General features: G+C 36.9%; 4 protein-coding genes across 4 annotated transcripts; 1 reads left to right on the top strand and 3 right to left on the bottom strand.

Annotated features, from left to right (window-relative positions):
- The first annotated feature begins 2,334 nt into the window (after window positions 1–2,334).
- Window positions 2,335–4,069, top strand: MONOS_18574 (uncharacterized protein). The gene is made up of 4 exons (XM_067871605.1): window positions 2,335–2,409; window positions 2,559–2,583; window positions 2,647–3,140; window positions 3,197–4,069. Exons 1-4 carry the CDS (start codon window positions 2,389–2,391, stop codon window positions 3,968–3,970), a joined length of 1,314 nt encoding a protein of 437 aa, XP_067732920.1. The 5' UTR covers window positions 2,335–2,388; the 3' UTR covers window positions 3,971–4,069.
- A 1,662-nt stretch (window positions 4,070–5,731) lies between these two features.
- On the bottom strand, window positions 5,732–6,598 carry MONOS_16616 (uncharacterized protein; the record flags this gene model as incomplete). Its single annotated transcript, XM_067869510.1, has 1 exon — window positions 5,732–6,598. The coding sequence occupies one exon, from the start codon at window positions 6,596–6,598 to the stop codon at window positions 5,732–5,734; it is 867 nt and encodes a 288-aa protein (XP_067732919.1).
- A 299-nt stretch (window positions 6,599–6,897) lies between these two features.
- MONOS_16617 (putative Reverse transcriptase (RNA-dependent DNA polymerase)) lies at window positions 6,898–8,484 on the bottom strand (the record flags this gene model as incomplete). The annotated part of the gene is made up of 1 exon (XM_067869511.1): window positions 6,898–8,484. One exon carries the CDS (start codon window positions 8,482–8,484, stop codon window positions 6,898–6,900), a length of 1,587 nt encoding a protein of 528 aa, XP_067732918.1.
- A 4,039-nt stretch (window positions 8,485–12,523) lies between these two features.
- On the bottom strand, window positions 12,524–13,329 carry MONOS_17130 (uncharacterized protein; the record flags this gene model as incomplete). The annotated part of the gene is made up of 2 exons (XM_067870021.1): window positions 13,094–13,329; window positions 12,524–13,023 (listed from the first exon to the last, which is right to left on the bottom strand). Exons 1-2 carry the CDS (start codon window positions 13,125–13,127, stop codon window positions 12,524–12,526), a joined length of 534 nt encoding a protein of 177 aa, XP_067732917.1. The 5' UTR covers window positions 13,128–13,329.
- Between the last annotated feature and the right edge of the window lie 1,653 nt (window positions 13,330–14,982).

Here is a 14,982-nt window from a genome sequence, read left to right as displayed (position 1 = left end):
TCTCGTCAATTGTTCATTTTATTTCTGTATTCAACATGACTTTCCAACAGAAAAGCCTTCTTCTTCTTCTGTGTATCTTCTTTATATCTCTCTGAATGTATTGCCAACCTCATCATCATCGCTTTCTTCACCTTCCTCTTCCTCCTCAAATTCACTTATTTCCTTCTTTCTTCCTCTATTTCTCAATCACATCAATTTCATTTCTCCTTCTTTCTCCTTCTTCTTCAACAACTTTTCCATCAATCTCTTCGAAGATCCTTCAAATTCTTCTTTTTCTTCATTTTCTTCAAATTCTGTTTCTCCGAAGACAATTTCTCCGAACCCATTAATAAATTCTCTTCTTCATCCCTCAAAATACTCATCGAGCCATCTTTTGCAGTTTGCCCGCAAAAAACCCAACAATTTTGATCGAATTTCCCATTTTTCGTCTTCTTTACCGATTCAAAATGAAATTGAAGAATGCAAATTTTTTCCTCTTTTCGCAATCAATGTGAAACCTATTTGTATTTCGACTGTTGATTCTTCTTCTTCTTCCTCCTCCTCTTCTATTTCTTCTTCGTCTTCTTCTTCTTTTTCTTCTTCTTCGAACTCATCATAATTATCTTCTTCTTTATTTCTTTTTCTTCTTCTTCCTCCTCCTCTTTCTTTCATTGTCATTCATTTTCTTCTTCCATTGTTCCTTCAATGCAACAAATGTCTCTCTTAAGTTGCTTCTGATTGGAGCAGTCTTTTGCTTTTCTTGTGCTGTCTCCATTCGACTTCACAGCTGAATCGCCTGTGATGTTACAATCAACCATCAGACATTTCAGAAATAGAACTGTTTTAATTTGACTGCCTGGCAACAACAACAGCAGCTGCTGCTGTCTCCCTCACACAAACAATTGAATCCTCCTTCTCATCGCATGAGCTCCCACACGCTGTGGAAGCTCCCTCACATTTGAAAAAAAAATAATATTTTTGCTTCAATAATTGTTGCAATGCTAGAAAGAAGATGAAAGAACACAGTGATGCTTCATTCACCTTGTTGACGGCCAAGCCTCTGAGGAGAAGAGCGAACTCAACCAGTTCCATTAAAATGTTCGATTGAAAGCAGAATCTGATGAAATTCTCCATTTTTTTTATAAAAAAGCCATTTCTTATTTGAAAGCCGCAACGCAAGATAAACACAGGCCAACAGCATTGCAACCAGAAATAAACAAATAAATCAAACAGTCTTCAGAGAAATTGTCCACTCTCAATGTTTGTCTGAGAAAACATGGCCGTCTTGTCTAACGTTTGCAAACACCTCAGCGCACCCAATGCGAAGCAGCACAGCCCTTACAAATCAACACCACATCGATGCCACACAAATGAAGCATAGCAATAAAATCTCTGGATGGCTGCGCTTGAAGAGGCTGATCAAAAATATTCTGTATTTTTTCTGCAGTTGCCTGTGGCTCCGAAGAAAGCAAATTTCGAATGATAATCACGTTGATTGCTCAAAATGGCTGTCCCTTCGAAGAACGAATTTCAAATGAAGTTGGCTTGAATGTTGTCCGATTGATAAAAAAATGCTCGACAATAAGTTGTATCTTCGATGGCGTTTCTCCACTCTTTTGAAACAAAAGCGGAATCAGAAATAGAATTTTGTTGCTTTCCATGTCTGCCTGGCGCAGTCCGAGAAACAGGAAAACTTTATAAATAAAACCGATATTTTGGGGCCCTCCTTTTTTTTGTTGAATTCTTGCCTGTTTTTAAGTGATTAATATCATTCCCTTGGTTGGCTAACCACTTTCCTTGCCAAAAAACCGCTTCCCCTGCCTTATGCTCCCAAGTGCTATATAATTTTGTGCAGATTTTATCCTTCACAGAATTCCATCCATAAATCTTCATTTTATAATATGAAAGTTGAATTTGATTTCACCTCCTGCACCAAATAAAAATCATGAAAATCATGTATCTTGCGAAACTTCATTTATTTCCCAATGGCTATATAATAATCAGCTCCATTCTCATCATCTTTCTCTCCAAAGCGGAGATTGGCCATTTCAACAATAAGCAGGATTTCTGGACTCTGGAGAGGATACAAATAGAAATATCTTCACAATCAATAGAACAATATAAGTTGCATACATAATGTCTTTTTGTGTTATTGATGAAATTGTTGCATTCCCCTTGGTCATCAAATTACCAAAAATCATCAGACAGAATTCCAAAAATATTGCATTGCCTCATTTCTTGTTGTCATCACAGGAAATAATATTCCTAGTACTACAAGAAATGTTCTCTCACGGAATTCTCATTTTATGGACGGATAATTCCGTTTTTTCAAATCTGATGATCATGGAATCCATTACAAAAGATTTCAATATATTAACAGTTTTATTTCTTTGAAAATACAAGTCGAAAATGTTATCGAAAGATGGAATAGTTTGAATGAATTTATTTTTTTAGGGCTTTTGTGAGTTTTCATTTTTCATACGTTTTCTTCAATCCAATCAAATGAACTTTCATTGTGAATATCAAAATGGCATTGCTGTCTTCATTCAATTTTTTTAAAAAAAATCTGTACATAGGAGACAGACAGCACAAAAAAGTTCAATAGTGTGCATTCATTGTTGCATTTGAATTCTGGCTTATTCTGATTAAACTATTTTCTTATTACAGAATTGTTTTTTGGGATTGAAGATTGCGATGAAGATGAACAAAGAAAGAAAATTGAAGAAATGAATGGACTTATGGAAGAAATGAAGCAAAAAGAATTGGAGACCATTTTAATCGAAAAGCTATTCAACAAAATATCCATAAAGATTGAAGAAAAGAAAATGTCAATGGAAAATGCAATTTTGCTGCTGAAGCATGTTGGTTATTACAAAGCATTGAAAAAAATATCCAAACTGAACTTTAACGGAACTTCGTTGGACTATATATTTGTGAGGATGATTTTAAATAAAGCGACGAAAAATGAAGAAAAAAACGAAAAGCTTCTGATAGATCTCTGCAAATGCTTTGCTTTGTTGAAAGATGGAGTGATTTCACCGGAATTGCTTTCAATCTGCGTGCCTTGTCTTCTGAAAAATGCTTTGATGAAAGACAAAAGAGAAGAAACACAAAAAGAAGTGGAAATTGCTTTGCTGGGTTTGAGCGATATGGGATATTGTGTATGAGCACTTCTTTTTCATTTTTGTTATGTTTTTTACCCTTTATTTCTAATCAGTATTTTAGGCAAGAACTGTATTTGAAAGAAATTATAGAAATCATTAAGCATCAACAGAAACACAGAAATCTCACAAAACTTGCCTATCAATCTGCTTGGAAATTCTTTATATACATATATTCCAATGATTACATCTTGAAAGATATGATTGTGAATGAGCTGCATTTCGGAAGGGAAGCAGCAAGAGAATTGAATGAACTCACAAGAAATGTGAATTGGAAGAAGAAAAAAGAGGAAATGAGCAAAGAAGAAGCGAAAGATGAGTTTATATTGATGAGATGGCTCGATGCTATTAATTATTACAATTCCTTTTGCAAATTGTGGAACGAAGAATGTGTTGAACTGATAGGAAGCGTTGTTCGGGTATTTCGAGCGGCAAAGGATAATCACAGCGTTATTAGCAATCAATGCATTTATCCCTTGAGAAATGCAACAGAAAATAGAGTTGTGAAAGTTGATGAGTTGTTGAAAGGAGGAGCTGTTGAAGCTGTTTTGGAGGAGATGCAGGGACGAACAGTGGATGACGGAATGTTATTTAATTGCTTGCAATTCTTTACGAATGTTTCGGAAAAATTGAAAGAAAAGGAGAAAGATGAAAAGGAAAAGGTTAAAAGAAAGGCAATCAAAAGAAAGATATTTGAAAAGATGGAAGAAGAAGGATATGAAGATACCATAACAAGTTTTTATGGAATATTTGATTTTCTTAACAGAAATTTGTCTTTACCTTTTAATGAGTTATCTTTTAATATTTCTGGTTATTTTGTTTATGTTTGAGGAAATTCATTGTATTTTGTAACTCTTTATTTTCAATTTTCTCTTTTTTCATTCATTTCACAAAACGGTGCAATAATTAATTTTTATAAGTTTCTTTTAAAAGTGATTAGTTATCCAGATTCATCAAAATGAAGTGAAGAAATAACAAAAAAAAAAGAAAAGAAAATTCAATTTATTTTTTCCAAATTAAAATATTAAAAATCATCAATTTCTTCATTTTCTTCTTTCTTTCACCAAAGTTCTTCTCAAAATGAGTTGACAAACATTTTTTATTTCAAAGTCTTCATTCATTCTTTTGATTGTTTTTCTCAAAACAACCTCTTTTCAGCTCATTGGCAAAAAGAAAATTGTGTTTTCGCAATGCTTCCTTTGCTTTCGAGGAATATCAGAAACCCTCAGTGAATGTTGTAAATGCAACAAAAACAGCAAACAACGACGTTGATGCTGCTTCAAGTGAAGAGAAGCATTCAACCCAAACGCTTTCCTCTGCCTGTTTCCTCATTCTTCATCATTTCCATTTCCAAAAGTTAAAACAATCCGTTTGCAGCATCTGAAGGCAATAAAAAACTGTTTAATTTGTAAATCGGAGAAGAGGAAGAAATTCTGATGGGAGTTTTGATGCATCCCCTGAAGATTGAAGATTGAAGATTGAGAGAGAAAGAGAAAGAGAGAAGAATTAAAATAAAAATCAAAATTGAATTGTTCATTTGAGTTGATGGGCTTTTTGCGAAGAATTTGAAATAAGAAATGTCTCTTTAATTTATAGAAGAAGAAGAAGAAAACAAAGATGATGGTAATAAAGTTGAGGATTCTGAATAATAAGAAGATAAAGACGAAGACGAAGAAGGAAAAGAGAAAGAGGAAGAAGAGGAAGAAGAAGAAGAAAAAGATAATGATGATGATGAATCTGTTTTTAATTCTTCTTCAACTCTTTCTCTTTCACTCTCCTCCTTTTCTTCTTCCTTTGCGTTTAATACCCCTCTCAACACGACTCGATCTTCTTCTTCTTCTTCTTTCTTTTCTTCCCTTTCTTCCCTTCTTTCCCTTTCTCTTCTCCCTCTTCTCTTTCTTTTCCTTCGCATCTGTCAGCATACTCTCCTCACTGAAGCAGCCTTTCCATTCTGTTAATGCAACTTTTCCCCATCCAGAAGCTGCTCAAGCGATGATGGCATGCCATCCAACGTGTATCTGAGTAATTCAATGATTCGGATGGAAGGAAACAGAGCAGATGCTTTCAAAGGAAGATGCTGCCAGAAACACAGGGAAATAAGCAAGATGAGTGAGTGTGCCTTCACAAGCGACTGGAAGTTTTCGTGGATCGAATTGATGAGGATCTGCAGGCATAATCAGTTTTTGAGCGAAAAATATTTTTAGTCTTCAAAATATGTCCGTTAAAATTTTTAAGATAAATAAATAAATAAATAAATAAATAAAAATAAAATAAAAATAAAAATGAAAATAAAAAAAATGGAAAACCAATTTAAAAACTATTTCCAAAACAACATAATACCTTTTCTTTTTAAAATAAGATCGACTTCTCGCATCTCTGATTGAAGCAGTCTGTCTTTTATCATTTCTTCCTGCAGTTTATTTTGTTAACCAAAGTCAAAAGAACATCAAGGTTGCACCTAAAGGGAAAGAAAAAAGAAAAAGGATATTGGAAATAAAAAACTTGAAATTATCATTGCAATTAAAGTGCATAAGCACCTTAATTATCAAGAAAGTGTTTCATCAATTCCTTCTCTTGTTTGAAAGAATCAATTAGTTGGATGATGAAGCCATCATTACTACCACAGTGTGCGTCTTCTTTGCGTTGTTGCTCTCTTCCTCCTTTTTTGCTTGTGATCTTGTTCGAATAATGAATTGTTCTCCAAGTGACTTCTGTTCCTCCATCTCCTCATCAGGCTCGTCTACTCTGGAAGGGAATTCAACAGAATTTTTAGCTTCTTCCTCACTCAAACATGGCTTCATCAGGCACTTATTATCCCTCAGTACCATCCCAGATTCCATTTCTCGTCTCTCCTTTTTGTTCTTCTGGTCTCTTTCTGGTTTGACGCACATCTTGACACCATTTTCTGCACACGGATTGTTTGCTGACTCTTCACTGGGAACATTCATCGTTGAGGCAATCACTTTCCCCAAGGTTGAAGCAAGATTGGCCTTCACATAATGCTTCACCAAAGTGTCTGTTCTAGGGGAAAGAAAGGCAAACTTCGCAATCTGAGTTGGTGGAATTCCAGACATCATTAGCGTTGAAAGTGTTGCAGCCTTTATAGAATAAGGAGTGAAATGGCCTGGAATTCCTGCTTCTTTCAATGTCTCCTTTGCCAATTTTCTAATACCTTCCACTGTAAGAGGATGAAAAGTTTCGGTATTTAAAAACAATTTATTTCCATCTGGTCTTCTTTTCTTTATCTCTTCCCACAAAACTTGAATGGCCGAAGCTGGGCAAATTGTCGGGTTTTCATTAAAAAAAGGAACGGAAATCTCTGTTCGATTAAGCGATGTTTTTAGCCTTGTGTCCAGATATATTCCTTCCTGCTCGAATCTGGATCGTTCCATATCTACTCTTTCCAACTCTGTAAACCTGCACGCAGTGAATAACATGGTCAGCACAATGGCTTTCATTGTCAGATGTTTGAAACTCAAGCTTTGATTTTCTCCAAGATGAGAAAAGTATGTCAGAATGGTCTTCGGATTCCAGATCTCTTGCACCTTCTTCTTTCTTGTCATCTCCGTTCTTTTAAACCCTCTGAACAATATTTTTATTATAGGAATATCCCCTAAATTTGTGTTGTAAACCAAGCTTGTGAAAAATGAAACTGCTGAGCGGATGAGCTGCAAACATGACAGCTTCATTCCATTGTCTCTGAGGGTAATAAATATACTGGAACATCGAGCTGCCCACTCGTGAATATCCTCTGGAATTATGCCCATATCACTCTTTTCCCACTGTTCTCCAAAGTGTGCAAAGCCGAATAAATATCCATCCCACGTCGACTGAGCAATTCCAGATATGCACTCCTCTGCCAATGAAACTGGGAAAGATCTTTCTTCCAACGCCCTTCTCCACCAGCTCTCGCCTTTAACTCTGGTGGATTGATCAATATGACTCTTAACCGGCCTGGAGGAAGACATGCACCTGTGCTTGCCATTGATGGACCCTTTCTCAGTACTGTTCTCAGACTCCTCCATTCGAATGTCCGATGAGGCGTCTTCTCCAATAACACATCCCAGTTCTGCCACTTCCAGTTCGGCAGGAGTAATACAACTGGTACTTTCTCCTTCTGTGCCTTCCGAATCGTCATTGGTATCAGGGGAACTGGGGGATGTGCCAGAACGCACTCGTTCTTCCATGGATATGCCAGACCTTCTTCTCCCAATGGGCTTCCTATTCCGCACCAACGATAGACCTTGTGGTTGTGTTGAGCTGCAAAGGCGTCCAGCGTTGGAGTAACTTGAAGAACAGACAAGATTTCTTTGAGCTCGCTGTCTGCAATGCTGTAGTCTCCTGCTCTTTCCAGGCGGGACAAAGCATCGGTTCTTGTGTTTCGCAATCCGGGGAGATGAACTGCTCTCAGGACTATCTTCAGTTTCTCCTTCAATGTCCATATCCTTTTGAGTGTTTGACGGAGATTCCTTCCTGCATTCCATCTGTTCACGTTGAAAACAACTGCTGAGTTGTCTGAACGAAGTTGCAACTGTGAAATCCGATTCTCTGCTAGGATTGGTGCAAAATGTGTTAGGGCAAGTTCCACAGCTTTTAGTTCTCTGAAGTTGGATGATTGGTTTTTCACCGCGAATGGAAAACGACTATGACAATCTCGTGACATTCTGTTTAGTCTGAGGGTTGCTCCCCAGGAGCTTTCTGATGCATCTGTGGTTAGCACTGCTTCTGGAATAAACACTGGAGTTAGTCTGCGTACGGGGTTCTTCATCAACATCCATCTCCATTTTCTTATCTGCAGGAGGATTGACGCATTCAGCTTCATCATTCCATCCCATCCGCCTGTCGTAACTCCTTTCTGCAACAATTTGTAGATGGATTGGAGGTGTAAAGATGCGTCTGAAAGAACGAAGCGCGTTGCACTGAGCTTTCCTACGAATAATGCGAAATCCTTCACTCTCACGGTCTTGGCTCTTAAACACCTTCTCTCCCACGAGCGATACAGTTCTCTCAGTGCCTTTTTTCTTTCCTCCGTAAGGCAAACATCGAAGCTGGTTGTATTCCATTCGAATCCAAGGAAGCTGAACTGCGAACTCGGTATGAGGTTGCATTTCTTTTTGTTTATCAGAAGGCCAAGGCTTTCTAGAAACGAGATGATTTCCTGAATTATTTTCTTCAAGACTTCTTGATCTTGATGCAGAAAAAGAAGATCGTCCAAATAGGCAACGACTCTGACATCCCATTTCCTTCTTATCTCCGCTGTCACCTTCCTCATTATATGTGTGAACAGGCGCTGTGCATCTACAAAGCCGAAAGGCATGCCTTTGAAGGAGTAGTCTTTTCCCATGAATCTGAAAGCAAGATAGGGAATTAATTCTCTTGAAACTGGAATTAAATAATAAGCTTGTTCCAAGTCGAGGGATACTGCGTAATCTTTCTGTCTTATAAGTCGTTCTACTGTTTTTTCTCCATCGCACTTGAAATGTGTTCTCTTCACTGCTGCGTTTAGTTTCCGACAATCGAGAATCTGTCTCCAGCTGCCTGACTTCTTTTGAATGAGAAAAACATTGTTTCTGTGTTTGACCTCCCTCTGCTCCATTGGGATAACAACTCCTGTTCGTAACTGTTCTTCTAATATTTTCTTGAATTCCTCGATCTTTTGTTGGTTGAGAAGACACGCTCCATCTCTGAACTGGGCTCTGCTGAGAGCTTTCCTGGACTGCTTGCTTTTCCACATGTCCTGCACTCCATTGCTTATCAATTTCTCTCCTCCGATTCGCTTCCATGCTGAGAGAAACAAAGCGGTTCTCCCTCCAATGTGCCTCCTCTGCTCTGTTTCCTTGTGAACTGGACCTAAAATTGTTGACGCACCCCTGGTCTCCTGCTTCAACTGCTCTGGTTCCTCCTTCTTCCGAATTGATGTCTTCTTGTGGGGGCTGAGGACCGGGGGTATCTCCGAAAAAACCGTGTATTTGTGTGAGAAATGGGATAACAAAATCTTCTTTGAAGTGTTCCTGGTTGTTCTCTAACAGGAGCCTGAACACGTGTAATAGGAAGTGCTGGTCTCTGGAAGCCTCTCTCTAGCTTGGCTTCCTGCCTTGTTTCTTTGAGAATCAGTTCCTGTCTCTTTGTGAGAATTCCCGTTGAAGCGTCTGTGCTCATCGCTGTGGCAGCCCTGAAACCAAACCTGCCTTGAATTCGAACAGTTCGTGCCTCTTGAAGAGCCCTGGTAATCATTATCAAGATGTCAGCTAGCCTTTGTTTTGCACCTTCACTTGAAGTTGGTATCTCGGCTAAACGTATGAGCGCAGCTTTAATCGCCTGGAAAAGAAAAATCTCCACCTTGTAACCCGCCTGATCTAATGTATCGTTAATCCAGTTTTCTGTTCTCTTGGCAGTGGGCGGTTCAAGCGATAACAACGGGCTAAAATCCTGTGTCTTGTACTCCTCAACAACATCTTGAACGGATCTTGGGGAAATCCTAAGATCAAAAATTGAAATATTCGGCGTTTGTCCGAAAATGTCCTCAAACTCCTGACAAATAAGTTGGGATATGTCTAACACATCATCATTCTCCTTTCTGTCAGCTGAAGGGGTCAACTCCTGTGCTAAACCTTCCGATGAAGAAGGTGAAAAAATTGAAGAGGAAGAAAAGATGTTAGGTTGTGACAAGGTCCCTGGTTGGCTTTGCGCCCCACTGTGCTGCATTGCAGAATCAGCCGACGGAGTAAGTCCAACAATCGGAGGGAATTGCGAAGCAGACATCATTGATCAAATGTGGCGACTGGCCCATAGATTGTGGCGTCTCTCTCAAAAAGAGAAGGAATTGATGAAACACTTTCTTGATAATTAAGGTGCTTATGCACTTTAATTGCAATGATAATTTCAAGTTTTTTATTTCCAATATCCTTTTTCTTTTTTCTTTCCCTTTAGGTGCAACCTTGATGTTCTTTTGACTTTGGTTAACAAAATAAACTGCAGGAAGAAATGATAAAAGACAGACTGCTTCAATCAGAGATGCGAGAAGTCGATCTTATTTTAAAAAGAAAAGGTATTATGTTGTTTTGGAAATAGTTTTTAAATTGGTTTTCCATTTTTTTTATTTTCATTTTTATTTTTATTTTATTTTTATTTATTTATTTATTTATTTATTTATCTTAAAAATTTTAACGGACATATTTTGAAGACTAAAAATATTTTTCGCTCAAAAACTGATTATGCCTGCAGATCCTCATCAATTCGATCCACGAAAACTTCCAGTCGCTTGTGAAGGCACACTCACTCATCTTGCTTATTTCCCTGTGTTTCTGGCAGCATCTTCCTTTGAAAGCATCTGCTCTGTTTCCTTCCATCCGAATCATTGAATTACTCAGATACACGTTGGATGGCATGCCATCATCGCTTGAGCAGCTTCTGGATGGGGAAAAGTTGCATTAACAGAATGGAAAGGCTGCTTCAGTGAGGAGAGTATGCTGACAGATGCGAAGGAAAAGAAAGAGAAGAGGGAGAAGAGAAAGGGAAAGAAGGGAAGAAAGGGAAGAAAAGAAAGAAGAAGAAGAAGAAGATCGAGTCGTGTTGAGAGGGGTATTAAACGCAAAGGAAGAAGAAAAGGAGGAGAGTGAAAGAGAAAGAGTTGAAGAAGAATTAAAAACAGATTCATCATCATCATTATCTTTTTCTTCTTCTTCTTCCTCTTCTTCCTCTTTCTCTTTTCCTTCTTCGTCTTCGTCTTTATCTTCTTATTATTCAGAATCCTCAACTTTATTACCATCATCTTTGTTTTCTTCTTCTTCTTCTATAAATTAAAGAGACATTTCTTATTTCAAATTCTTCGCAAAAAGCCCATCAACTCAAATGAACAATTCAATTTTGATTTTTATTTTAATTCTTCTCTCTTTCTCTTTCTCTCTCAATCTTCAATCTTCAATCTTCAGGGGATGCATCAAAACTCCCATCAGAATTTCTTCCTCTTCTCCGATTTACAAATTAAACAGTTTTTTATTGCCTTCAGATGCTGCAAACGGATTGTTTTAACTTTTGGAAATGGAAATGATGAAGAATGAGGAAACAGGCAGAGGAAAGCGTTTGGGTTGAATGCTTCTCTTCACTTGAAGCAGCATCAACGTCGTTGTTTGCTGTTTTTGTTGCATTTACAACATTCACTGAGGGTTTCTGATATTCCTCGAAAGCAAAGGAAGCATTGCGAAAACACAATTTTCTTTTTGCCAATGAGCTGAAAAGAGGTTGTTTTGAGAAAAACAATCAAAAGAATGAATGAAGACTTTGAAATAAAAAATGTTTGTCAACTCATTTTGAGAAGAACTTTGGTGAAAGAAAGAAGAAAATGAAGAAATTGATGATTTTTAATATTTTAATTTGGAAAAAATAAATTGAATTTTCTTTTCTTTTTTTTTTTGTTATTTCTTCACTTCATTTTGATGAATCTGGATAACTAATCACTTTTAAAAGAAACTTATAAAAATTAATTATTGCACCGTTTTGTGAAATGAATGAAAAAAGAGAAAATTGAAAATAAAGAGTTACAAAATACAATGAATTTCCTCAAACATAAACAAAATAACCAGAAATATTAAAAGATAACTCATTAAAAGGTAAAGACAAATTTCTGTTAAGAAAATCAAATATTCCATAAAAACTTGTTATGGTATCTTCATATCCTTCTTCTTCCATCTTTTCAAATATCTTTCTTTTGATTGCCTTTCTTTTAACCTTTTCCTTTTCATCTTTCTCCTTTTCTTTCAATTTTTCCGAAACATTCGTAAAGAATTGCAAGCAATTAAATAACATTCCGTCATCCACTGTTCGTCCCTGCATCTCCTCCAAAACAGCTTCAACAGCTCCTCCTTTCAACAACTCATCAACTTTCACAACTCTATTTTCTGTTGCATTTCTCAAGGGATAAATGCATTGATTGCTAATAACGCTGTGATTATCCTTTGCCGCTCGAAATACCCGAACAACGCTTCCTATCAGTTCAACACATTCTTCGTTCCACAATTTGCAAAAGGAATTGTAATAATTAATAGCATCGAGCCATCTCATCAATATAAACTCATCTTTCGCTTCTTCTTTGCTCATTTCCTCTTTTTTCTTCTTCCAATTCACATTTCTTGTGAGTTCATTCAATTCTCTTGCTGCTTCCCTTCCGAAATGCAGCTCATTCACAATCATATCTTTCAAGATGTAATCATTGGAATATATGTATATAAAGAATTTCCAAGCAGATTGATAGGCAAGTTTTGTGAGATTTCTGTGTTTCTGTTGATGCTTAATGATTTCTATAATTTCTTTCAAATACAGTTCTTGCCTAAAATACTGATTAGAAATAAAGGGTAAAAAACATAACAAAAATGAAAAAGAAGTGCTCATACACAATATCCCATATCGCTCAAACCCAGCAAAGCAATTTCCACTTCTTTTTGTGTTTCTTCTCTTTTGTCTTTCATCAAAGCATTTTTCAGAAGACAAGGCACGCAGATTGAAAGCAATTCCGGTGAAATCACTCCATCTTTCAACAAAGCAAAGCATTTGCAGAGATCTATCAGAAGCTTTTCGTTTTTTTCTTCATTTTTCGTCGCTTTATATAAAATCATCCTCGCAAATATATAGTCCAACGAAGTTCCGTTAAAGTTCAGTTTGGATATTTTTTTCAATGCTTTGTAATAACCAACATGCTTCAGCAGCATAATTGCATTATCCATTGACATTTTCTTTTCTTCAATCTTTATGGATATTTTGTTGAATATTTCTTTTGTGAAAATAGATCTGAATTCTTCATCATCCTTCTCGTTCATCACTTCTCTCATTTCTTCAATTTTGACTTTCTGCTCAATTTCGGTGCAATCTTCAAGCTCTGAAAGCAATCCTTCAATAAAAAATGAAAATAAAGAAAAAATCATCGCAAACAAGACCAAGAAGCAACAATATTTGCAAACTTTTGTATTTTTTTTCGTTTTGCGTCTCCTGCATTTTTTAAAGTTCATTGTGTCCAGAACACAATGCAGTTTTGCCATTCACATTGAAAACGCGAATGTTTGGGCAGAGGAAATTGGAGAAAAATATAAACTCAAATGGAAGTCAAAGTGCGTGCACTCACATCGGCATCCTTCGTATATTATCTTTGGCAAGTAATTTCGAAGAAAAAGAGAAGTTTTGTGTTCTTTCTTTTATTTGTTATGGATTCAATGATTGAAAAGCATTATTTGAACTGGAATATCAATTTGCGAAATGAAAGTTGATGAATGAAATTAACCTGCAGAATTACAAACATAATCTCCCGTGGAAAAAACGGACAATGATGGAGATGCAATATTTTTGAAATTCTATCTGATGATAATAGGAAATTGGATGGCCAACGTAATACAACAATTTCATCAATAACACAAAAAGACATCATGCATGTAATTTTTATTTTTCTATTGATTGTGAAGATATTTCCGTCTGTATCCTCTCCAAAGTGCAGGAATGTGAGTTATTGTTGAAATGGCCAATCCCTGCGTTGTGGAGCAACACGATGAGAACGGAACAGATTATTATATAGCCATTTGGAGACAAATGAAGTTACACAAGATATACGATTTTTAGATTGGAGCAAGAGATGAAAACAAATTCAACTGAAGTTTTGTTGAATATTGATTTATGGATGGAATTCTGTGAAGGACAAAATCTGCACAAAATTATATAGCATTTTGGAATTTAATACAGTGGAGCAGCTTGCGGAATTTTTGGAAAGGAAAGTGGCTGGCAATATCAAGGGAAGGATATTTATCCCAAAAAAAGGCAAGAATTCAACGAAAAAAAGGAGAACCCCAAAATATCGGTTTTATTTATAAGGTTTTCCTGTTCCTCGGACTGTGCCAGGCAGGCACGGAAAGCAACTTAATTCTATTTCTGATTCCGCTTTTGCTTCAAAAGAGTGGAGAAACGCCAACTACGAGACATCTAATTGTCGAATATTTGCTGGCAGTTGAACAACATTCAAGCCAACTACATTTGAAATTCATTCTTCGAAGGGACAGCCATATTGAGCAATCAAGGTGATTATCATTCGAAATTTGCTTTCTTCGACGTCACAGGCAACTGCAGAAAAAATACAGAATATTTTTGATCAGCCTCTTCAAGCGCAGCCATCCAGAGATTTTATTGCTATGCTTCATTTGTGTGGCATCGATGTGGTGTTGATTTGTAAGGGCTGTGCTGCTTCGCATTGGGTGCGCTGAGGTGTTTGCAAACGTTAGACAAGACGGCCATGTTTTCTCAGACAAACATTGAGAGTGGACAATTTCTCTGAAGACTGTTTGATTTATTTGTTTATTTCTGGTTGCAATGCTGTTGGCCTGTGTTTATCTTGCGTTGCGGCTTTCAAATAAGAAATGGCTTTTTTATAAAAAAAATGGAGAATTTCATCAGATTCTGCTTTCAATCGAACATTTTTTATGGAACTGGTTGAGTTCGCTCTGCTGATTCTTGTGTGTGCCAACAAGTTGAATGAAGCATCACTGTGTTCTTTCATCTTCTTTCCAGTATTGCAACAATTATTGATGCAAAAATATTATTTTTTCAAATGTGAGGGAGCTTCCACAGCGTGTGGCAGCTCATGCAATGAGAAGGAGGATTCAATTGTTTGTGTGAGGGAGACAGGATCAGCTGTTGTTGTTGTTGGGCAGTCAAATTAAAACAGTTCTATTTCTGAAATGTCTGACGGTTGATTGTAACATCACAGGCGATTCAGCTGTGAAGTCGAATGGCGACAACACAAGAAAAGCAAAAGACTGCTCCAATCAGAAGCAAATGAAGGTTGGAGATTTGTTGCAATGGCAGAACT

This window comes from Monocercomonoides exilis (assembly GCF_001643675.1).
Source record: "Monocercomonoides exilis strain PA203 chromosome Unknown scaffold8-1962414, whole genome shotgun sequence".
In the NCBI taxonomy this organism is placed as follows: Eukaryota; Preaxostyla; order Oxymonadida; family Polymastigidae; genus Monocercomonoides; species Monocercomonoides exilis.
This window is presented reverse-complemented; position numbering and strand designations above follow the sequence as displayed.